A 26,020-nucleotide genomic window follows, 5' to 3' on the forward strand; every position below is an offset into this window, starting at 1 on the left:
CCCGGCCACCACCAACGCCTGAGCCTCAAACGTAAGTGAAGAATCCAGGAGGACCCCCAAACTGCGGATCTGTGACTTCAGGGGGAGTGCAACCCCATCCAGCACAGGTTGCCACCCTATACCCCGGTCAGGTTTACGATTGACCAGGAGGACCTCTGTCTTGTCGGGATTGATCTTCAGCCTGTTTGTCCTCATCCAGACGATGTATTAAGTCAGTGTTTCTCAACCTGGAGGTCGGGACCCCTGAGGGGGTCGTGAGGGGGTGTCAAAGGGGTCGCCAAAGACCATCAGAAAACATAGTATTTTCTGTTGGTCATTGGGATTCTGTGTGCAAAGTTTGACCCAATTCTATTGTTGGTTGAGTTCAGAATGCTCTTTGATTGTAGGTGAACTATAAATCCCAACAACTACAACTCCCAAATGCGAAGGTCTATTTTCCCCAGACTCTACCAGTGTTCACATTTGGGCATACTGAGTATTTGTGCCAAGTTTGGTCCAGATTCATCATTGCATGAATCCACAGTGCTCCTCTGGATATAGGTGAACTACAACTCCCAAACTCAAGGTCAATGCCCACCAAACCCTTCCAATGTTTTCTGTTGGCCATGGGAGGTCTGTGTGCCAAGTTCGGTTTAAATCCATCGCTGGTGGAGTTCAGAATGCTTTATGATTATAGGGGAACTATAAATCCCAGCAATTACAACTCCCAAATTACAAAATCAATCCTCCCCAACCCCACTAGCATTCACATTTGGGCATATTGGGTATCTGTGCTCAATTTAGTCCAGTTAATGAAAATCCATCCTGCATATCGGATATTGACATTACCATTTATAACAGTAGTAAAATGACAGGTATCAAGTAGCAACGAAAACAATATTATGGTTGGGGGTCACCATAACATATGGAACTGCATTAAGGGGTCACGGCATTAGCAAGGCTGAGAACCACTGTATTAAGGGGTCGAGGTCTTAGGAAGGTGGAGAACCACTGGGACAAGGGAGAGAAGGGCCAGCAATGCATGCCTTCTGCCAAAGCAAGGCAGCCCCTCCATTGCAGCGCCCCCACTCCCCCTCCTCCTCCTCCTCCTTCCAGATCCTGCTTGAAAGTTCCAGGCTGCGCTCAAGCCCCGTCCGCACTAGAGCCCGATCCCGCCCCTTTTGTCGCGTCGGGGCTCGGGATTGGACGAGGGGGAGGCCAAGTCCAGAAGCTTCTGCAAAGTGTCAGCGGTGGGGGCTGGTGGGGGCTCGCTTATAAAAAGCCTGGGCGAGGCGAGTACCTTGGAACGCGTTTGCAAGAGTGTCAGAGCAGGGCACAATCCCAGGGACTGCAGGGTGCAAAAGGTACAAGTTGGAACTAGTTTTATTTTAAAATTTAAATTTTATTTAATATTTTAAATTAAAATATTGAATATGTTATTTTATATTATTTTTAATTTATTATTCATACTATTTATTTTATTATTAATTTATTCTTGATTTATTATATATTATTATTATTATTAATATTATTATTAAGTTATTATTTTATGTTTTATTGCATGAGCCATGGCAGCCAAAGTGGTGTCAAACTGCAATTTATTTTATATTGTTAATATTATTTTATTATTTACTTATACTATTTATTTGAATATTATTAATTTATTATTTTATTATTATATAATATTATACTGTTTATATTATTATTATTTTATTATTTTGCATTATTTATTGCATGAGCCATGGCAATTTATTTTATATTTTATAATTATAATATTATTTTATTATTTATTTCTATTATTTATTTGAATATTATTAATTTATTATATATTATTATTATATAATATTATACTGTTTATATTATTATTATTTTATTAATATTTTGCATTATTTATTGCATGAGCCATGGCAGCCAAAGTGCTGTCAAACTGCATTTTATTTTATTTTAAATTATTAATATTTATATTATTATTTTATTGTTTTATATTATTTATTGCATGAGGCATGGCAGCCAAAGTGGTGTCAAACTACTTTTTATTTTATATTTTAAATATATTATATTAATTTTATTTTATTTTATTATTTATTTATATTATTTATTATTTTAATGTGTTTATTATTTTATTATATATTATTATATTATTATCTATATTTACACTATTATTATATTATTTTATATTATTTATTGCATGAGGCATGGCAGCCAAAGTAGTGCCAAACTGCTTTTTTATTTTATGTTTTAAATATATTATATTAATTTATGTTTTATTCTATTATTTATTTATATTATTTATTATTTTTATATTATTTTATTATATTTGTTATTATTATTACTTTATATTATTTATTGCATAAGTTGTTTGAACGGAGAGGAGGTTGATTTCCTTCTGCAAAGATCCCTTGTTTGTTTACAAGCTGCACAAAAAGATCACATGTAAAGTTGCCATTGTATTTGTATTTTTCTCTTGTTTCCCTGATCCAAGAGTGCAGCCATGGCTCTGAGCATAGCGCAGAGTGCTTTTTCACTTCGTTCTGAAAACTTCATCAAGTTTAGGGGGAGGATCCTGGGACTAACTGAATGCCACACTGTAGAATGAACACGGTTTGATCCCACTTTAAGCTGCCTTGGTTCTGGCAGAGAAGGCTAAAGACCTTGGGGAAACTACAAATCTCACAATCCTATAGCATTGAGCCGTGGCAGCCAAAGTGGTATCAGAGTGCATTCTTTCTACAGTGTTAGCTGCACCCAGTCATGGGATTGATTCCTGACTTAACAGTCAGTGCTTGAAAAGCAATATGAGCTTGCAATGGGATGGTATTGATTGCATTATTATTTTCCCATGGAAAATTACCGAGTTGATGCACTAAAAAACATCTGGTGCATGCCATCCGTTTCATTCCAAAGCAGACTTATTTTGCTGGGCTTTTTGACTTCTGTTTTGCAGCCTTTGAATCCCATTCCTCTTCGGTTTGCAACAGCTGCTACAGACTGGGATGGATGGATATTGTTTTTGTTTACATTGGTATTAACTTGGGGTTGCCTTCTTGCCTATTGGGGTGTTGACAAAATAATAATAATAATAATAATAATAATAACACTTTATTTGTACAATGCTGTAAGAATCCCATTGTTTTCTACTCTGAAGTTGTAATTGGACGGCAGCTCCCATCATCCCCGGCCCAATGGGAGTTGCAGTCCCAAGGTGTTAGGAGGCTGCCACAATAAGGAAAGGGTGAGCAACATCCAGATTATCTGACAGTGTAGACTCGTATAATTCAGGTCAAAGCAAATAATCTGACATCAGATGCTGGAACACAGGGAAGTGTAGATCCAGCTAATGCAGGCATGGGCAAACTTCGACCCTCCTGGTGTTTTGAACTTCAACTCCCACAATTCTTATGGGTTGGATCCATAGATAAGGGAGAGAGAAATAAGATGATGATGGTAATAATAATAATAATAATAATAATAATAATAATAATAGGCTGTTATATATGTATTAAAGCCATGCTTTTGTTTCACGTGCTACTCTCCTAAGAATGGATAATTTTCAACTTGAATGTTGCCAACTTTCAAAAGGTTCTCAGCTCTTCTGCATCCATAATCTAGATCAGCAGTTCTCAACCTGGGAGTTGCAAGGGGGTGTCAGAGGGGTCGCCAAAGACCATTAGAAAACCCTTTTTCCTAGTTCCAACAGACCTCACGACCTCTGAGGATGCTTGCTATAGATGCAGGCGAAACATCAGGAGAGAATGCCTCTAGACCATGACCATGTAGCGCGAAATAACCTACAACAACACAGTATTTACTGTTGGTCTTCGGGTTTATGTGTGGGAAGTTTGGCCCAATTCTATCCTTGGTGGGGTTCAGAATGCTTTTTGACTGTAGGTAAACTATAAATCCCAACAACTACAACTCCCAAATGTCCAGGTCTATTTTCCCCAAACTCCACCATTGTTCGCATTTGGGCACATTGAGTATTCGTGCCAAGTTTGGTCCAGATCCATCATTGTTTGAGTCCACAGTGCTCTCTGGATGCAAGTGAACTACAACTCCAAAACTCGTCAGTGCCCACCAAACCCAGTATTTTCTGTTGGTCGTGGGAATTCTGTGTGCCGAGTCTGGTTCAATTCCATCATTGGTGGAGTTCAGAATGATTGTAGGTGAACTATAAATCCCAGCAACTACAACTCCCAAATCACAAAACAATCCCTCCCTAACCCCACCAGGATTCAAATTTGGGGGTATGGGGTATTTGTGCCAAATTTGGTCCAGTGAATGAAAATACATCCTGCGTATCAGATATTTACATTACGATTCATAACAGTAGCAAAACTACAGTTATGACGTAGCAAAGAAAATAATGTTATGGTTGGGGGTCACCACAACATGAGGAACTGTATTAAGGGGTTGCGGCATTAGGAAGGTTGAGAAACACTGATCTAGATTCTAAGGGTTAGAGCAGGCATGGGCAAACTTCATCCCTCCAGGTGTTTTGGACTCCAACTCCCACAATTCCTAACAGCCGATAGGCTGTTAGGAATTGTGGGAGTTGGAGTCCAAAACACCTGGAGGGATGAAGTTTGCCTGTGCCTGGGTTACTCAAAAGATGAGAGGAAACTATCCAAAACAGGGTAGAACTAGTGTTTGGGACTGCAACTCCCAAAATCCCCACCAAAGCAACCCTACCTTTCCATGCTCCAAATGTATCTTTTGATATATAGAGATAGTTCTATATCTGGAAGCTCAACCTTTATGCTCAGACTATGCCCTGGTGCTTCCCCCTCCGAGTCTATAGTTTTATTTTAAACTTTCCTTACATAAATATGAAGGTTTTGTTCTCATTTGGGAAAGAGACGTGATGAATTGTCAAGATCGGAGAGCAATGCGTAGTGGGTGGTTTGGGCAGCGATGTTGGACAGCCATCTGCTGCTTTCCCTGTTGACAGGGATGATAGGCGGTTTCTTTAGCAAGCCTGCTGCAATGTTGCAGCCTCCAAACCCTCCGAGAGGTTGGCCTCCAGAAAAAGCCTTCTAGAAAACGCTCTCGGACAAGCACATCTCCGCCCCCTGCCCTTTGTCAGCTCTTGATTCGGGGCCAAACTGTGCAAAGTGCAGAGCCGCCCGGGGTGGAGTTGCCTTGGGTGGGTGGCTTCGTCTTATCTGGAGCGGCAGCTGTGCCCAGCTAGACTTCTTCCTGCCATGTAGATTGGTGCCAAGTCTGGTGCTTCCTTTTGCCAAGATCTGATCCTTTAGACCCACCCATAGTTCAGCCCCAGAATTGCTCAACGCAGCTCGCTTTGCGTTTAAAGTAGCCCAATGTCGGGTGCATCTAATCCACACTGTCACATTGTGTGCAGTTTGGCACCACTTTAACTGCCACGCCTCAATGCTGTGGAATCCTGGGCATTGATAATTCAACCCCAGAATTCCTTAACCCAGTTCGCTTTGCGTTGAAAGTAGTCCAGTTTTGGGTGCATCTAATCTACACTGTCACTTTGTGTGCAGTTTGACATCACTTTAACTGCCACGGCTCAATGCTGTGATATCCTGGGCATTGAGTCACCCTCTATGGGAGTGGTCCTGAACCTTCCTAATGCCGCGACCCCTTAGTACAGTTGTGGTGACCCCCCCAACCATAAATACAGTGTTCCCTCGCTACTTCGCAGTTCACTTTTAGTAGACTTGCTGTTTTGCGGTTTTCAAAAATTTATTTAAAATATATATTGCTGCATTTTCGCTGTTTTGCGGGTTTTTGCCACCGCCGCTCTTCCTTCCTTCCTTCCTTCCTTCCTTCCTTCCTTCCTTCCTTCCTTCCTTCCTTTTCTTCACTTTAAGCTTATAAAGACTTAAAATAGTGTATAACTACTAAAATATTGTATAAATATTAAAATAAATATAGCATCCCTACATTGCGGTTCTTCACTTACTGCGGGAGGTCCTGGAATGTAACCTCTGCAATCATAGAATCATAGAATCAAAGAGTTGGAAGAGACCTCATGGGCCATCCAGTCCAACCCCCTGCCAAGAAGCAGGAATACTGCATTCAAATCACCCCTGACAGATGGCTATCCAGCCTCTGTTTAAAAGCTTCCAAAGAAGGAGCCTCCACCACACTCCGGGCAGAGAGTTCCACTGCTGAACGGCTCTCACAGTCAGGAAGTTCTTCCTCATGTTCAGATGGAATCTCCTTTCTTGTAGTTTGAAGCCATTGTTCCGCGTCCTAGTCTCAAGGGAAGCAGAAAACAAGGTTGCTCCCTCCTCCCTGTGGCTTCCTCTCACATATTTATACATGGCCCTCATCATGTCTCCTCTCAGCCTTCTCTTCTTCAGGCTAAACATTCCCAGCTCTTTAAGCCGCTCCTCATAGGGCTTGTTCTCCAGACCCTTGATCATTTTAGTCGACCTCCTCTGGACACATTCCAGCTTGTCAACATCTCCCTTCAATTGTGGTGCCCAGAATTGGACACAGTATTCCAGATGTGGTCTAACCAAGGCAGAATAGAGGGGTAGCATCACTTCCCTGATCTGCAGGGTGTATTTTCATTTACTGGACCAAATCTGGCACAAATATCCTATATACCCAAATTTGAATACTGGTGTGGTGGGGGGGGGGGGGTTGATTTTGTCATTTGGGAGTTGTAGTTGCTGGGATTTATAGTTCACCTAGACTTAACTAGACTTAATGTTGGGGTGAAACCTTTACTTCTTTTCTTTTTTTTTACAATCAAAGAGCATTCTGAACCCCACCAATGACAGACTTGGGTCAAACTTCCAACACAGAACACCCATGACCAACAGAAAATACCGTGTTTTCTGATGGACTTTGGTAAACCCTCCCACCTGTGGTCCCGACCCCCAAGTTGAGAAACCTTTCTGCAGTCATTACAACCTTTGGAAGGATAGGAGGGAAGCATTGTTTAGATCAGGAATGAGCAAACTTTGTCCTTCCAGGTTTTTTTGGACTTCAACACCCACAATTCCTAACAACCAGTAGGAATCGTGGGTGTTGGAGTCTGCTGCAGTGGACACAGCTTTTTTCCAAAGGTGTCATATTTCTGTTGAGGTTGAAACCTGATTCTAAAAGTTTTGAATGGACATCCATGGATATCACTTGATTTCCATGGATGGGCTAAGGAATAAACTAACAGGCGACTTCTTTGAAAATGTCTTTTAGATCCCCTTTAGGTCTTCTAATTTCATCTGGGGAGACTGTTGACATGTTCCAAGATAGCAGAAAGGCAAATTCCAATCTTCTGGGCTGGACTGTGGAAAATTGCGTCGTTTTGTTTTTTTGCATTATGTGTAGTCTGGCCTGGCTTTTTCCAGAAGCATAACAGAGGGGCTGCAATACCCAAGATTTCCAGTAAGGGGCTATGTTTATGTTATACATAGAGCAAATTCTCTGCGCAAAAGCACAACAACATTACCCATTTCTGCAATGCCAAGTCAAAACTGCTCTCCCCAATCTTAAGAATGTGTTGATTATCTACCATTCCAGTCGTGTCTTTTGAGATCACTGTTCTTTGGCTGCAATGACATTCATGAAACCATCTTAATTGTGTGCATGACTTTTTGTTATAAGGAAAAGTGGCAAATTGAAGTACTTAGAATGGTAGCCCGAGAATTAAAATTATTTATTTATGTAAAGACTTTTATATGCTGCCTTTCTCACCCCGAAGTGGACTCAGAGTGGCTTACAAGATATATATATACATATAATATATTAAATTATTAGCATGGTACAATATCAGTATTGTATATTACTATATTGTACTTACTTACTTAGGCGATCCCTCGTAGTCCGAGGATGATGGTCCTCCAAGTGTAGTATCCTGGCGGTCTGTAGGTGAATGTGGAGCCCTATTCTTGATTTGCATCTTCTCCCGCAGTGAAGGCATTGGTTTCCAGGTTGGCTTGACGCGCCTTCCCCTTGGCACATTTCTGTCTTTCACCTTCTTCAAATTCTGCAGCACTGGAGGTCACAGCTGACCTCCAACTGGAGCGCTCAAGGGCCAGAGCTTCCCAGTTCTCAGTGTCTATGCCAGAATTTTTAAGCTTGGCTTTGAGCTCGTATTTAAATCTCTTTTCCTGTCCTCCGACATTCCGTTTTCCATTCTTGAGTTCAGAGTAGAGCAACTGCTTTGGGAGACAGTGGTCGGGCATCCGGACAACATGACCAGTCTAGCGGAGTTGATGACGGAGGACCATCGCTTCAATGCTGATGGTCTTTGCTTCTTCCAGCATGCTGACATTTGTCCGCTTGTCTTCCCAAGAGATTTGCTGGATTTTTCAGAGGCAGCGCTGATGGAATCGTTCCAGGAGTTGCATGTGACGTCTGTAGACTGTCCACGTCTCGCAGGCATATAGCAGGGTTGGAAGGACAATAACTTTATAAACAAGCCCCTTAGTCTCCCTACGGATGTCCCAATCCTCAAACACTCTCTGTTTCATTTGGAAAAATGCTGCACTCGCAGAGCTCAGGCGGTGTTGAATTTCAGTATCAATGTTGACTTTTGTGGAAAGGTGGCTGCCAAGGGAGCAGAAATGGTCAACTTTTCCTAGTGTTACACAATTAAGCTGTATTTCTGGCATTGGAGAGGGGTTGGCTGGTGACTGCTAGAATAGCACTTTGGTTTTCTTGATGTTCAATGACAGGCCGAGCTTCTCATATGCTTCTGCGAAGCTGTTTAGAGTGGCTTGTAGGTCTATACTATATTGGTGTAGTACTATATTGTACTATACCAGTGGTTCTCAACCTGTAGGTCCCCAGGTGTTTTGGCCTACAACTCCCAGAAATCCCAGGCAGTTTACCAGCTGTTAGGATTTCTGGGAGTTGTAGAACAACACATCTGGGGACCCACAGGTTGAGAACCACTGTTCTATAGTTAGGGTAAGTACTTGAACCTTAAAATGCAGATGCTTTTCAGTACATGCAGTTTCTCTTCTCTCCAGCAGAGGGCAGCCAAACCTTATACTTCTCAAAATATAAGAATCGGGAGAGTCTTATATCTGAATGCATATTTTGTCTGCAGAATATCCTCGGTTCAATTTCCAAATATCCAATTATGGCATTTTTTGGGGGTGGCAGAGCTAGAAAAAAAATGTCCACAGATCTGGAAGCTGGCTGCTAATCCAAGTATGTTATGGAGAGGTATAAGCATCAGGCAGGAAGGAAGGAATAGAAGACAAATGAGCCTGATATGTTGTAACTTAGTCTTATCAACTCCTGTTTGTATTAGAATGAGCAATGTGTGGTCTTCTAGCTGTTGAGTGTAGTTGTTTGACTTCCCACAGTTTCAAATGGGAGCTTTCTACCCAACTGGAGGTGGTAGGAATTGAGCCTGGGACCTAAATTGGAGTTCTATAACTATACCTTTCTGCTGAATCCTGTGAAGCCATTTGCATTCATGTTCATTGCATGTCCTCTTGCAGCCAAAATGTCCAAGGGTCCAGCAGTAGGAATTGATCTGGGGACCACCTATTCCTGCGTCGGGGTCTTCCAACATGGGAAGGTGGAGATCATTGCCAACGACCAGGGCAACCGCACCACCCCCAGCTATGTGGCCTTCACAGATACTGAGCGCCTCATCGGTGACGCTGCCAAGAACCAAGTGGCCATGAACCCCACCAACACTGTCTTCGGTAAGGATCAACCCACACCATCTGTAGTGTGGTGGCTTCTCTTTTATGGTCTGGATGAGAAGTTGTGCTGTGTCCTGGTTCTTTTTCTTTCCATAGAGGAGTTTCTCTCTTACAATATATTAATGGTTGAATTGAGCCACAATTAGGGTTTATTTTGAAGTAGGAAGAGCTAAAGGGCCTCCTGGTGGCGCAGTGGGTTAAACCGCTGAGCTGTTGAACTTGCTGACCAAAAGGTTGGCGGTTCGAATCTGAGGAGCGGAGTGAGCTCCTGCTGTTACCCCAGCTTCTGCCAACCTAGCAGTTTGAAAGCAAGCAAATGTGAGTAGATCAATAGGTACCGCTCCGGCAGGAAGATAATGGTGCTCCTTGCAGTCATGCTGGCCACATGACCTTGGAGGTGTCTACGGACAACGCCGGTGCTTTGGCTTAGAAATTGAGATCTTAAGTATTTTAATGGTTTTTTTTATCTCGAACATGCGGCCCACTCATTGTTATTTTATTGTGTATGATTTTGCTTTATCTTTTTTGTATGCATTTTACTGTGTTGTTATTGTGTTTTGGTTTTATTTTATTGTAATATGCTGTTGAGCTTGGCCTCATGTAAGCCGCCCCAAGTCCCCATTGGGGAGATGGTGGTGGGGTATTAAATAAAGTTTATTATTATTAAGTTTATTAAACACAGAAATACATACATATATATATATATATATATATATATATATATATACATACATACACACACACATGCAAACACACATATATACACATATACACAAATGTATGCACACACACATATACACACATTGATTGGTCCTTTAACATGGGAGAGGATCAGCTCACTGTACCACGTCACTCCTCTCTTTTCCAGATGCCAAACGCCTTATTGGCCGCCGTTACGATGACCCCGTGGTCCACTCTGACATGAAGCATTGGCCATTCCATGTGATCAATGATGGGGGCCGTCCCAAAGTGCAAGTGGAGTACAAAGGCGAGACAAAATCCTTCTATGCGGAAGAGATCTCCTCTATGGTCCTCACCAAGATGAAGGAAATTGCAGAAGCCTACTTAGGCAAGGTAGTTAACTGTCAACATGATGTTCCTCGTCTTTCGGTTCTCTGGATGTTTCAGACTTTGCACCCTAGAGTTTCTGCTCATTCGCTGTTTGTGCTTGGGCTTCTGGGCATTGAAGTTCCAAACATCAGTTGAGATCCTCTGGGAGACTAGGAGATCTTGTGGCAAAAAGAAAAAGTGGGACTTGGAGTAATATTTATTTTATTTATTTTATTTACGACATTTATATGCCGCCCTTCTCACCCCAAAGGGGACTCAGAGCAGCTTACAAGATATATATACATACTGTACAATATATTATATGATTAGCATAGTACAATATCAGTATTAATTATTACTATATTGTATTATACCATTATATTATAATATTATTAGTAATATTACACGTAATATAAATATATAAGTATAATATATTGTCGAAGGCTTTTATGGCCGGAATCACTGGGTTGTTGTTAGTTTTTTTCGACCTATATGGCCATGTTCTAGAGGCATTCACTCCTGATGTTTCGCCTGCATCTATGGCAAGCATCCTCAGAGGTAGTGAGGACTCACTACCTCTGAGGATGCTTGCCATAGATGCAGGCGAAACGTCAGGAAAGAATGCCTCTAGAACATGGCCATATAGCCCGAAAAAACGTACAACTCCATTATAATATATTATTATTAGTATTATATTGCATTACATTATTATATTATAAATATTATATATATATATATATATATATATATATATATATATATACACACACACACACACACACACAAAATGTATTATATTATATGTATGGATAACATGAATGTAGTTATTTCTAATTCTGTCTTCTCTCCATTATAGACTGTTACCAATGCAGTCATCACAGTCCCGGCTTACTTCAACGATTCCCAGAGACAGGCCACCAAGGATGCTGGTACCATTTCAGGCCTCAATGTCCTTCGTATCATCAATGAACCCACAGCTGCTGCCATAGCCTATGGGCTGGATAAAAAGGTCAGGAGGATTTTTTAAAAAGCATGGTTAGATTTAAGAAGTGTGAGAAAACATGCTTCTCAAGATATTGTATATATTGGAAGGCAATCAGCAAGGTACATACACTGTTAGAGCGTCTGGATTGCTATGAGTTTTCTGGGCTGTATGGCATTCTCTCTTGACGTTTTGCCTACATCTATGGCAGGCATCCTCAGAGGTTGTGAGGTCTGTTGTAAACTAGGCAAGTGGGGTTTATATAACTGTGGAATGTCCATGGTGGGAGAAAGAACTCTTGGCTGCTGGAGGCAAGTGTGAATGTTGCAGTTGGCCACTTTGATTAGCATTTAATGGCCTTGCCTCTTCAAAGCCTGTCTGCTTCCTGCATGGGGCAAACCCTTGTTAAGAGGTGTTAGCTGGCCCTGTACACATTAGCTCAGGCATTGGCAAACTTGGACCCTCAAGGTGTTTTGGACTTCCATAATTCCCAACAGCCTAACGGTTTTATTTATTTACTAGCCATCCCCTGCCACGCATTGCTGTGGCCCAGTCTGTGTATATATGTTTTGTGTGTATATATGTGTATGTATATGTATGTATGTGTATATATAGGTGATTTTGCACGTGCGTTTAATGTATTTTTTTGCTTTTTAAATCTCTTCCGCTGTGTTTTTCAGTGTTTTTATGAGTGATGATCACTTGTTGGCCTGATAGGTGTATTGTGTCCAAATTTGGTGTCAATTCGTCCAGTGGTTTTTGCGTTATGTTAATCCCACAAATGAACATTACATTTTATTTATAGAGATTTACTAGCCGTCCCCTGTCACGTGTTGCTGTGGCCCAATCTCTGTATATGTGTTTTGTGTTTGTATATATGTGTATATTTGTGTATATGTGTGTTTGCATATATATATATATGTGGTTTTGTACATCCGTTGTAATGTAATTTTTGTTTTATGGCTTTTAAAGTCTCTTCTGCTGTGTTTTCAGTGTTTTTTTCAGTGATGGTTACTTGTTGGCCTGATAGGTGTATTGTGTCTAAATTTAGTGTCAATTCATCCAGTGGTTTTTGAGTTATGATAATCCCACAAACGGACATTACATTTTTATTTATATAGATTTATTTACAATATTTATAGCCCGCCTTTCTCAGCCTTATGGTGACTCAAGGCGGGTTACAGATTGGAACAATTCGATGCCAATACATCCATAAAAGTGCAGTTAAAAACCATCAACATAACAATATAAAAACATATGTAAAAACTATTTAAACACCTAATTATCGGTGTCATCTTGTTAAAAGCATTTGCAGTGACATCGTCTAGCCATTCCATGTCCATCAATTCATAGTTCCATGTTACCTATTCCGCTGCATTCTCAAAAGCTTGCTCAAACAGCCAAGTTTTTACCTTTTTTTCAGAAAGTCAGGAGGGAGGGGGATGATCTAATATCACTGGGGAGGGAGTTCCATAGCTGGGGGGCCACCACTGAGAAGGCCCTGTCCCTCGTCCCCACCAATTGTGCTTGTGCGGCAGGCAGAATCAAGAGCAGGGCCTCCCCAGGTGATCTTAAGCTCCTAGATGGTTCATAGGAGGAAATACGTTCGGACAGGTAAGCTGGGCCGGAACCGTTTAGGGCTTTATAGGCTAAAGCCAGCACTTTGAATTGTGCTCGATAGCAAATTGGCAGCCAGTGGAGCTGATGCAACAGAGGACTAGTGTGTTGAAGTCCAAAACGCCTGGAGGGGCAAAGTTTGCCTAAGTCTGCTCTCTATTAATATCAGTTGTTAGTCTTTGACACGGAACATGGAAACCTTTCTGAAGAGGTTGTGGTTCTCACTGTTGATCTGTTGCTTTGATAGGTGGGTGGCGAGCGCAATGTCCTCATCTTTGACCTGGGCGGTGGTACCTTTGATGTGTCCATCCTGACCATTGAAGATGGCATCTTTGAGGTGAAGTCAACCGCTGGGGACACCCACTTAGGAGGCGAGGATTTCGATAACCGCATGGTGAACCACTTTGTGTCAGAGTTCAAGCGCAAGCACAAGAAGGACATCACAGACAACAAGCGGGCCGTCCGACGCCTGCGTACGGCGTGTGAGCGGGCCAAGCGCACCCTCAGCTCCTCCACCCAGGCCTCCATCGAGATAGACTCGCTCTACGAAGGCATTGACTTCTACACCTCCATCACCCGGGCCCGCTTTGAAGAACTGAATGCCGACCTTTTCCGGGGCACCTTGGAACCCGTAGAAAAAGCCTTGCGTGACGCCAAGCTGGACAAATCCCAGGTCCACGACATTGTGCTCGTGGGAGGCTCAACCCGTATTCCCAAGATCCAAAAGCTTCTGCAGGACTTCTTCAACGGAAGAGAGCTCAACAAGAGCATCAACCCCGACGAAGCAGTGGCTTATGGAGCAGGTAAAGAGCAGTAGCCAAAAGGAAAGAGCTAACAGGTTGGGATAGAGCTGCTGGATTGCTGTGAGTTTTCCATTCTGTACGGTCATATTCCAGAAGCATTCTCTCCTGACGTTTCGCTCACAGCTATGGCAGGCATCCTTAGAGGTTGAGAGATCTGTTGGAAACTAGGCAAGTGGGGTTTATATATCTTTGGAATGTGCAGGGTGGGAGAAATAACTCTTGTCTGCTTGAGGTACACGTGAATGTTGCAATTGGCCACCTTGATTAGCATTGAATGGCCTTGCAGCTTCAAGGTTTGGCTGGTTGCTGCCTGGGAGAATCCTTTGTTGGACATTCCGCAGATATATAAACCTCACTTGCCTAGTTTCCAAAAGACCTCACAACCTCTGAGGATGCCTGCCATAGATATGGGCGAAACGTCAGGAGAGAATGCTTCTGCAACATGGTCATACAGCCCGGAAAACCCTGACAAGGCAGTGGCTTACGGAGCAGGTAAAGAGTCGTCGCCAAAAGGAAATTGCTAACAGGTTGGGATAGAATTGTCGTGTTGGAAGAAACCAGAAGAGCTGCCCATTCCAGCAGGAATGTTGTACTACAATCCATTTCACAGAATGGCTGGAATTGTAGTCTTATATGGTTTTGAATTGTTTCCACCCTTTCTAAAGGAAGTTTCGAATCAGAGTTAGTGAAGAAGGAAAAATGAGCAGATGCAGAAAAGCTGCTGCTCCATTCTGCAGGAAGAGGCAGTTTCTGAACATACAAGGGTTGAATGAAAAGTAATGCCTCCACCTTCGTAACTCCTCCACAGATGACAGTACTAGTATGTAGCAGGTACTGGCTTGTTCAGTAGACTCTCCTCTTCAGTTCCATTTTGGCGGGAAGCCTTAGCATTGAACGGTTGTATTGTTAAACTGCAAAGTATGGAACCCTGCGCAAACGGTTGGTCAATGCGACTTAAGCAATGTGCAGTCATTGAATTCTTGACAGCAGAAAGTGTCACCCCAAAGGAGATTCATCAGAGAATGCAAGCTGTTTATGGTGATTGTGTTAATGTGAGTACTTTGCGTCGTTGGGCGAGTAAGCTTAAAGATATTGAGGTGACACCTTATGCTGTTAAGAATTCAATGACTGCACATTGCTTAAGTCGCATTGACCGACTGTCTGCGCAGAGTTCCATACTTCGTACTTTAACAACACAACCGTTCAATGCTAAGGCTTCCTGCCAAAATGGAACTGTAGAGGAGAGTCTACTGAACAAGCCAGTACCTGTCACATACGTTGCATAAGTTGTGTTGACCGACCGTCTGCGCAGGGTTCCATACTTCGCACTTTAAAAACACAACCGTTCAATGCTAAGGCTTCCTGCCAAAATGGAACTGTAGAGGAGAGTCTACTGAACAAGCCAGTACCTGCCGCATACCGTACTGCCATTTGTTGAGGAGTTACAAAGGTGGAGGCATTATTTTTATTCAGCCCTTGTACACTATTAAAGAGACCACATTGGCCACCCAGTTGAATTCCCTGCCATGCAGGAAAGCACAGTCAAATAGATAGCAGTGATTGGTACCTGTTCCAGAGAAGCTCACAATATCAGCCCAACAGATCACTATAGCCAGCAATTTACTTTTGCTGATGGGTAGCTTGAAACTCATCTGGTGTCTTTAGTTGAAGGCTTCTAGGGAGGTATTGTGGGCAAGGAAGGGTTTATCTTCTCAGGCAGCTTCTTGACCCCGTTTCTTTGCTCCCCCAGCTGTCCAGGCTGCCATCCTTTGTGGCGACAAATCTGAGAATGTGCAGGATCTGCTACTGTTGGATGTCACACCATTGTCCCTGGGTATTGAGACGGCCGGTGGGGTGATGACAGCCCTCATCAAACGCAACACCACCATCCCCACCAAGCAGACACAGACCTTCACCACTTACTCTGACAACCAGCCGGGAGTCCTCATCCAAGTAAGTGGAAGCTGAATTCAGCAGGGCTGGTGTGGTAATGCAATAGATTTTGATTTATTTATTTATTGTGTCAGGAGCAAGCCAAATAGTTGTATTGCATGTTTTAACAAACAAACAAAACACAAAGTTTGCAAGCTTGGTAGTTGATTAAATGTCCTTTGACCATTAGCTGGCCACTTGGAGTGCCTCTGGTGTTACTATAAGAAGGTCCTCCATTGTGCATGTAGCAGGGCTCAGGTTGCATCGCAGCAGATGGTCTGTAGTTTGCTCTTCTCCACACTCCCATGTCGTGGATTGCTTATGTCATACAAACATGGAAAAAAAGTTTATCAAACTGCCAAAAACTTTGTTTTTTCAAGACACCCTGCATCACATTTTGCTATAGTTTTTCAATGAATATATCATTGGGTCCCAAACAATTCAACATAGTTTGTGGCAGGCACAGAAACTAAGTTTCTGAAGTATAATAACTTCTTTCAAAGTAAGTACTGCACGATTGAACAGGAAATAACACTTTCAAAACAGGAAACAGAAAAAAATTCAAAATTTGTTACATAGTGTCAAACAGAGGCTGGATGGCCATCTGTTGGGGGTGCTTTGAATGCAGTTTTCCTGCTTTTTGGCCTAGATGGCCCACGAGGTCTCTTTCAACTCTATGATTCTCTATAATTGTTTACTCTCAACCAAGTTTAGTTACAAGTCGGATAGGCTGAGTTTTTTGTTGATCAATCACTTGGATATTGGCCCAGTCCACTGCTGGAGTGTAACCTCCCAAAAAGTTCCTGATATAGAAGTCAGCCAATGGTTCCTTAGCCTTTTTATGGAGGGTTTCTAGCATCGCTTTCTAACCCTCTGGTGCATCTTCTCTTCCCACCCTACAGGTGTATGAAGGAGAGCGTGCCATGACCAAAGACAATAACTTGCTGGGCAAGTTTGAGTTGACGGGGATCCCCCCTGCTCCTCGGGGTGTCCCACAGATCGAAGTCACCTTTGACATTGATGCCAACGGCATCCTCAATGTGTCTGCTGTTGACAAGAGCACTGGGAAGGAGAACAAGATCACAATCACTAACGATAAAGGTGAGTGTGGATGGAAAATTGAGTTTTGCTCAATGATGGGCTACAATATCCTCTTTACTCACTTCTGGAAGTTGCAGTCCAACATCATCTGTAGGACTACATGAGTCCTACCCTTATATTTTAGCATTTGGTGGTGCCCTGGTGGTGCAGCAGTTTAAACCGCTGAGCTGCTGAACTTGCTGACTAAAAGGTTGGCAGTTTGAATCCAGGGAGCAGGGTGAGCTCCCACTGTTAGCTCCAGCTTCTGTCAACCTAGCAGTTCGAAAATATGCAGATGCGAGTAGATCAATAGGTACCGCTTCTGTGGGAAAGTAATGGCACTCCATGCAGTCATGTTGGCCACAGACCTTGGAGGTGTCTATGGACAACGCCGGCTCTTCGTCATAGAAATGGGGATGAGCACCACCTCCCAGTTGGACACGACTAGACTTAATGTCAGGGGAGACCTTTACCTTTGCTACCTTATGAATGACCCTACAGCCCAGCAGGTAGTCACATCTACCTCTCAGAGGTAGGACTGTATGCCCATCATCATCACCACTGGTTGTACCGACTAAGGCAGATAGGATTTACAGTCCCAACAATATCTGGGAAGGCTGTAAGTGGCCCATGCTGGTTTTAAAAAAATATCTCCTTGACCCAATTCTTCTTCTTGCTTTAGGTCGTCTCAGCAAAGAAGAGATTGAGCGTATGGTGCAAGAGGCAGAGCAATACAAGGCAGAGGATGAAGTCCAGAGGGAAAAGATTGCGGCCAAGAACTCCTTGGAGTCGCTGGCCTTCAACATGAAGAGCACCGCAGAGGATGAGAAACTGAAGGATAAACTATCCCCGGAGGACAAGCAGAAGATCCTGGACAAGTGCAATGAGGTCATTTCCTGGCTGGACAGGAACCAGGTGAGTTTGCAAGAATAGTTGGAATAGTAGGAAGAGATAGGTCCTATGTTTAGAGTTATTAATTCAAACTGAAGTAAACACCAATAACCTAAGGAATTCAAAAGCAATAATGCTATGACACCAGAGGAGGTGTCTTTGTTATATGCATGTAAATAATCTCTGACATATGATGACCATGTAAGGGTTTCCTTTGTAAGGTTTATTCAGAGGAGGTTTCTTGGGGGTGTGGCAATGGATGCATGTTATGTTGACCACCTGTGCTTCAGCAGTTACGACTGTGCTGTTGACCATTCCCAAGAATGATTTTTCATTATTATTATTATTATTATTATTATTATTATTATTATTTGAAACACAACAAAATGAGTCCACAGCAGACACTCTACTGGGTGCTGTATTGGCTCACACGTCAGACACTTCTCAAGTGTCTAGGACTGTGTGATGTATTGGCGAATAACACATGCAGATCCCAATAAGGTGGCCTTCTGCAGATGGCAATCTTGTCATCGCCGATTGTGTTTAAGTGCAGGCCAAGGTCTTTAGGCACTGCACCCAGTGTGCCGATAACCACTGGGACCATCTTGACTGGCTTGTGCCAGAGTCGTCGTCTTCTTCTTCTTCTTAATATTATTATTATTATTATTATTATTATTATTATTATTATTATTTCCAACATTTGTACCCCATCCTTCTCAACCCCTGAAGCGGGACTCTGGGTGGCTTACATTGGCAACAATTGGATGCCAACACATACAGAATACATACAAAATATATCACAACATTACACATTAAATAAAACCATTAAGTTAAAAAAACATTATTAACAACTACGTAGCCCAGTGGTTCTCAACCTGTGGGTCCCCAGATGTTTTGGCCTTCAACTCCCAGAAATCCTAACAGCTGGTAAACTAGCTGAGATTTCTGGGAGTTGTAAGCCAAAACATCTGGGTACCCACAGGTTGAGAACCACTGATGTCACCAAATCTAATCCAATTCAGCGTCCAAAGACTTTGTCAGAGCCTGTCCATTGTCAGTTCATGTAAACATTGCAATTGCTATCAAGCCTGTTCCTCAAATGCCTGGCCCCAGAACCATGATTTAAGCTTCTTCCTGAAGGAGAGGAGGGATGGAACTCACATAATCTCACTGGAAAGGATTTTCCAGAGGTGGGTGGCCACCCTGTCCCTGCCAAACGCATATGCGAAGAAGGCAGGACCAAGATCAGGGCCTCCCTGAATGATCTTAAAATCCAAGGTTGGGCATAGAATCATAGCATCATAGAGTTGGAAGAGACCTCATGAGCCATCCAGTCCAACCCCCTGCCAAGAAGCAGGAATATTGCATTCAGAGCACCCCTAAGAGATGGCCATCCAGCCTCTGTTTAAAAGCTTCCAAAGAGGGAGCCTCCACCACACTCCAAGGTGTGGAGATATGTTCAGATGTGGCCTTGTAGTTATCAGGGAGCATATAGTCAGTAATGAGATCATGCTTGTGAATTGGCCATCCTTTTCTCTCTCCTGAAAGACCTCCAATGGAGGAAAGCCCACCATCCTCCAGGGTAGTCTGTTGACCCTTTTATGGCCAGGATTTTCTTCCTGGTGTCTCCCCAGAGCCTCATCTTTCCTTTAAGTAGGATGATCTTCTTGGACAGAGGTTCTCAACCTGTGGGTCCCCAGGTGTTTTGGCCTACAACTCCCAGAAATCCCAGCCAGTTTGCCATCTGTTAGGATTTCTGGGAGTTGAAGGCCAAAACATCTTGGGACCCACAGGTTGAGAACCACTATTCCAGAAGCAATTCTGGAATAGCGCCTTTCAGTTCTCCACTAGAGGGCAATTGAGGCTTCTCAAATCTGGGTCTCAGCAAGAGTATCTGAAGGCCATACGCCTATCTTCTCACTAAACTATTGGGATTTCCAATCTGCTTTCATAAACCATGGCTCAATGCAGAGAAAGAGTTGCTTTTCCAATAGATATGGTTTTGTCTTTTATTTATTTACTGCATTTCTATGCCACCTTTCTCAGCCCGAAGGCGACTTAAACTGGCACGATTAAATTCCACAATAAACATAAACAAAATTAAAACAAAATTAAAAACAATTAACACACATTGTAAAAACCCTGTAAAAAGCATTAAAAGCATAAAACACCAGTAACTTCTCGGGCCTTCTCGGTGGTGGACCCCCTCCTGTGGAACTCCTCCAGCAAAATCAGGTCAACAACATCCCTCCTCACCTTCAGGAGGAAATTGAAAACGTGGTTATGGGACCAGGCCCTTGGGTAGCTGGCAGAAATTGACAATGGTAATGATGACAATGTTATGGAAAATGGACAGGCTTCCAATTGTGTTGTGCTTGCTCAATTTTTTTCTACATAAGGCTAGACATCAAGTATTATTGCACTTTTTATTAATATCCTTTTGTTTTGAAACTAATTTTAAAATTAATTTACTGTGTTTTTATATGTAATTACTGTATGTATTATTTATATATAATGACATTGAAGTGTGCCGGATGTAAGACACCTTGAGTCTCGTCTCTCCCCCCCCCCCCCCCCCCCCCCGGGGTGCGGTTGAGAAGGGCGGGGTACAAATGTTTAAAATAAATAAATAAATAACTTCCTATTAGCTCATTTTCCAAAGACATTTTAGATTGTAGGAGTTGGAAGATGTTACTAGCCCATCCAGTTCAACTCCTTTCCGCCAAGCAGAAACTCCCACACAAAACCCTCCCAACAGATGGCCATCCAGCCTTCTACTTAAAAACTTCACCACACACCAAGGCAGTATAGTCCACTGTTTTTTTTTTCCAAAACAATTGTATTGATTGTTCAAGGAAAATAAAGGGCGGGGGGGGGGGGGGAGAAAGGGCAAAAAAGGGATGAAGAAGAAAGGGAAAAAGGGGGGGGGATAGGAGGGGGTAGGTAAAAAGGGGTAAAAAAATTAGATTGGTGAAAAGGAAAAGAGGCTAACTGTGATAAAAGGGGTACAGAGGTTTCCTTACTAATGGGAGTAGGGGGGAGGAAAGGCTAAAGGGGAACAAAAGGTTAAAAAAATTGAAATAAATTAAAAATAGAGAATATAAAAAAGAGGAAATATAAAAATATAGGGAAAATAGTGTTAAAAGTGTGTGTGTGTGTATGGAAAAAATGGCGAAGAAAAAATATGAAAGGAAAAAGAAAAAAAGGGAAAAAATAAAAATAAAAATCTTCTTTTTGACTTCCAAATTCTTATCCTTTCCGGGCAATTATTCTCTTGCATTTCAATTGTAATTAATCTCTCCGTCTTCTCATAATTGCATCATCCATCTACTTTTTTGGGGGGGATATGTCTAATAAAGTCCAGTCTGTAGGGCATTTGTAGTATAGTCCACAGTTGAACAACTCAGGAAGTTCTTCCTAATATTTAGGTGGAATTTATTTCCCTGCAATTTGGGTCCTGATCTCTAGAGCAGCAGAAAAACAAGGTAGAAGATCCAACACTTCAATAGAACGCAGTCTCGTACCTACAATAGTCCTTTTCTCTAGAACTCCAAAATCTGTTATTTCAAAGCTTCATCTTTTCTTCACTCTGCAGATGGCCGAGAAGGATGAGTACGAACATCAACAGAAGGAGCTGCAGAATGTCTGCAATCCCATCATTACCAAGCTGTACCAAGGAGCCGGGGGCATGCCAGGAGGAATGCCCGGAGGGATGCCCGGTGGCTTCCCAGGAGCCGGAGGCGCTGGGGGTGGCTCTTCAGGCCCCACAATTGAGGAGGTGGATTAAGAGCCTCCCAAACCCTGCATGGTTGCAGAGGGGACTCTGTGCAAGTTGTCTTGGAAGCTTCCTTCCCATCCTGCTTCACTTCAGCTGCCTCCTTTTTGCCCTTCTTCCCCCTCTGCACGAATGGGGCTTCCTCACTCTCTTCCTTCCTGCACACTTCCGCTCTTTGTTACAAAAATGGGCATGTCTCCTCACTGCCAAACTGAGACGCTGATGTCGTGTCCACATGAATAAATTATTGCACTTTTGTCATCCTCTGGTTTTGGTGCCTGTGTGATTTGTGTTTCTGTGTGTCCTCTGGAAAGCATTGTAGTCCACACAATAATGGACTTGTTTTTGAGTCCCCTTCCTCACATATTAGTCAATAAGTATTTCTTCAGCTGTGGCACACTGGCTGCCTGTTGAGGGCTGAGTAGGAAAGCAATCAAAACGATACCTGGTCCATATTTGTGAATAGAGCACAACGCCCATATCCTTTGGGACTCTGATTCAGTTCAGATTTCCATCACATGCTTCTCATGGGTCTCCCTCTAAAATAAGATGGAGGCCCCTTCTACACTACCATATCTATAACTATCTATCTATCTATCTATCTATCTATCTATATATAAATGCTCTGTGCATAATGAGTACCTTAAAAACAAAAGAACCAATTAACGAAATTACACCAAATTTGGCAACAAAACATCTCACAACACAAGGAGTGACCATCACTCAAAAATTGTGATTTTGTCATTTGGGAGTTGTAGTTGCTGGGATTTATAGTTCACCTACAATCAAGGAGCATTCTGAACTCCATCAACGATGGAATTGAACCAAACTTGACACACAGAACTCCCATGACCAACAGAAAATATTGGAACGATTTGGTGGGCATTGACCTTGACTTTGGGAGTTGTAGTTCACCTACATCCAGAGAGCACTGTGGAGTCAAACAATGATGGATCTGGACCAAACTTGGCAGAAGCACTCAATACACCCACATATGACCACAGATGGAGTTTGGGGGAAATAGACCTTGACATTTGGGAGTTGTAGTCCCTGACAAAGAAATAGCAAGAAATACCGTTTACCCACAAGCATAAAGAAATTACATATATTAGAAACCAACACTCTCATTTATTTTCCAGATAAACAGACTGGGCCACAGCAACACGTGGCAGGGGACAGCTAGTACTTTATATATTCGAGTATAAGTCTAGTTTTTTAGGCTGAAAAAGTCCCCCTTGGCTTATACTCGAGTCAAGTTATTTATTATTTTACTCTGTTTTTGTTGTTGCTATTATTATTACTACATTTATTATTTTATTCTATTTATTATTATTACATTATTTTACTCTATTATTATTACATTTATTATTGTATTCTATATGGAGCCACCGGGGGCGCAGTGGGTTAAACCCCTATGCTGGCAGGACGGAAGACCGATAGGTCGCAGGTTCGAATCCGGGGAGAAGTGGATGAGCTCCCTCTATCAGCTCCAGCTCCTCATGCGGAGACGTGAGAGAAGCCTCCCACAAGGATGATAAAACATCAAATCATCCGGGCGTCTCCTGGGCAACATCCTTGCAGACGGCCAATTCTCTCACACCAGAAGTGACTTGTAGTTTCTCAAGTTGCTCCTGACACGAAAAAAAAAACTGCTGCATTTTCCACTCGGTTTATACTCGAATGAATATGTTTTCCCAGTTTTTGTAGTAAAATTACGTGCCTCGGCTTATATTCAGGTCAGCTTATACTCAAATATATACAGCAAATATCATTAGCTCCCTAAGCCGGTGGAAAGAGGGGGCTCCTCCATTTCATATGTACGGCTTCGTTTATGGCTTCCTAAGTGGTCAATCAAAGGATTCCATAGCAGTTCATGTAATGTAAAAAGTCCTAGGTGAAGGAAACTCAACAGGAGTAAAAAGAATGAGTTGGAGCAGCAGAGGCAGGTGGTAACAGGTGAGTGAAAGTAAGAGGTTGATGCAAAAGCACAATATTTACTGGCATGGAGTGGCAACATGGAGAATTGTTGGCACAACAGGAATAGCGATTGCACAAGCTTTTAATTTATTGGTATTTCCTCTGTAAACACTAAGTGGAAAGATCTTGATTGCTTATTGCTGACTCAAACATAGAGTGGGTATGACCTGCCCTTGATACACAAGGTGCTTAAAACTCTCTCTAATATATAATAGATGAAAACAGATAGGTGTGGTCAAGACAGCAGAAGGACTTAATGAGAACTCACAAGCCAAAAGTTTGCAGCAGTTTACTTTTGTCTGATTCTACACGGAAGGAAGTGTCCTATTTTCTCTCTCAACTAGAATTAACATGTGGGCAAACTACCTTGTCCTTTGAACTCCATTTGCAGCTTTTGAAGTAAGCTGTGAAATGTTGGAGGGTTTTAATTAAAAAATCCAGTCTATAATATGAGAAAAAAGCCAGAGGATTCTTTATAAATTCAGTACAAAATAGGTACTTACTTTCCTGAGCTTATTCTTCTTTCTAGGCTATTTTCCTAATGGAGGGGTTAGCACTGTGACTGCTGTTTGCACAGGGCTTTGTTTTGGGCATTCTCCGGTCTCAAGTGGGCAGCACACATATCTTCGTTTCTGGTGTCCGTCCATCTTTCCCTGGGTTTATTCATTTCCTCGATTGTCAATGAGAGGAGCCCCCGGTGGCGCAGTTGGTTAAACTGCTGAGGTGCTGAACTTGCTAACTGAAAGGTCGCAGATTCGAATCCAGGGAGCGGGGTGAGCTCCCACTGTTAGCCCCAGCTTTTGCTGAGATAGGCGTTCAAAAACATGCAAATATGAGTATATCAATAGGTACCCGCTCTGGCAGGAAGTTAACAGTGCTCCATGCAGTCATGCCGGCTCCATGCAGTCATGGAGGTGTCTACTGACAACACTGCTTCTTCAGCTTAGAAATGGAGATGAGCACCAACTCCCAGAGTCAGACATGACTGGACTTAATGTCAGGGGAAAACCGTTACCTTTACTTATTGTCAATGAACTCATTCTTCTATATATTCATATTTAAGAGAGAAGTTGGATGGTTTAAGAAAGAAATAACTCATCTATTTTGGAGTCCATTATCTAAGAGGTAAAGGAGTCCTCAGTGGTGCAGTGGGTTAAAACACTGAGCTGCTGAACTTGTTGACCAAAAAATTGGAGGTACAAATCCAGGAAGCAGTATGAGCTCCCACTGTTAGCCCCAGGTTCTGCCAACCTAGCAGTTCAAAAACATGCAAATGTGTATAGATCAATAGGTACCGCTCCAACGGGAAGGTAATGGCATTCCATGCAGTCATGCTGGCCACGACCTTGGAGGTGTCTATGGACAACGCCAGCTCTTGGACTAAAAATATTCACGTTTAATTTTGCTCTTCTGCATAAATCCCCAAGGCACAGGATTCCTCACCACTGTTGCTTACAGCATTCAAGGAAATTGTCAAACATATTTGAAGTCAACCAGGAGTCAGGTGAGACCTTGGATCTTTGTAGCTGGCGCAGAAAGTTTAAGTAATTGTGGTTTCTTTCCAGACTGACAGCTGCCTGTAGGATACCAACCACAAGCCTTGGCCTCATGTAAGCCGCACCGAGTCCCTTGGGGAGATGGTAGCGGGGTACAAATAAAGTTTTATTAATTATTATTAAGTGTTCAAGTTCCTTTTCCCTATGATGACTCCCTCCATCAGAAATAATCTAGGATAAAGATCCATCAAGAAATGTAGATTAAGGCATTCTAATGATCCTGTTGTTTATTCATTCAGTCTCTTCCAACTCTTTGTGACCTCATGGACCAGCCCAGGCCAGATTTCTCTGTCGACGTGGCCATCCCCAGCTCCTTCAAGGTCAAGTCAGTCACTTCAAGGATACCATCCATCCATCTTGCCCTTGGTTGGCCCTTTTCCTTCCATTTTCCTCAGCATTATTGTCTTCTCCAAGATTTCCTGTCTTCTCATGATGTGGCCAAAGTATTTCATCTTTGCCTCTAATACCCTCCCTCCAATGAGCAGCTGGGCTTTATTTCCTGAAGTATGGACTGGTTGGATCTTCTCGTGGTCCAAGGCACTCTCAGAATTTTCCTCCCACACCACAGTTCAAAAGCATCTATCTTCCTTCGCTCAGCCTTCCTTATGGTCCAGCTTCCACATCCACAGGTTGCTATGGGAAATACCATTGCTTTAACTGCGGATCTTCCTTGCCAGTATGATATCTCTACTCTTCACTATTATGGTGAGCTTGGTCGCTGCTCTTCTCCCAAG

The 26,020-nt window shown here is 42.6% G+C and overlaps 1 protein-coding gene across 1 annotated transcript; it reads left to right on the forward strand.

Moving 5' to 3' along the window:
- The first annotated feature begins 1,207 nt into the window (after positions 1 to 1,207).
- Positions 1,208 to 22,019, forward strand: LOC132780170 (heat shock cognate 71 kDa protein-like). Its single transcript, XM_060783732.2, has 9 exons — positions 1,208 to 1,343; positions 9,414 to 9,623; positions 10,492 to 10,697; positions 11,530 to 11,682; positions 13,520 to 14,075; positions 15,826 to 16,028; positions 16,910 to 17,108; positions 17,770 to 18,002; positions 21,574 to 22,019. The coding sequence occupies exons 2-9, from the start codon at positions 9,419 to 9,421 to the stop codon at positions 21,763 to 21,765; spliced, it is 1,947 nt and encodes a 648-aa protein (XP_060639715.1). The 5' UTR covers positions 1,208 to 1,343; positions 9,414 to 9,418; the 3' UTR covers positions 21,766 to 22,019.
- The last annotated feature ends 4,001 nt before the right edge of the window (positions 22,020 to 26,020 follow it).

This window comes from Anolis sagrei, chromosome X (genome assembly GCF_037176765.1).
Source record: "Anolis sagrei isolate rAnoSag1 chromosome X, rAnoSag1.mat, whole genome shotgun sequence".
NCBI lineage: Eukaryota > Metazoa > Chordata > Lepidosauria > Squamata > Dactyloidae > Anolis > Anolis sagrei.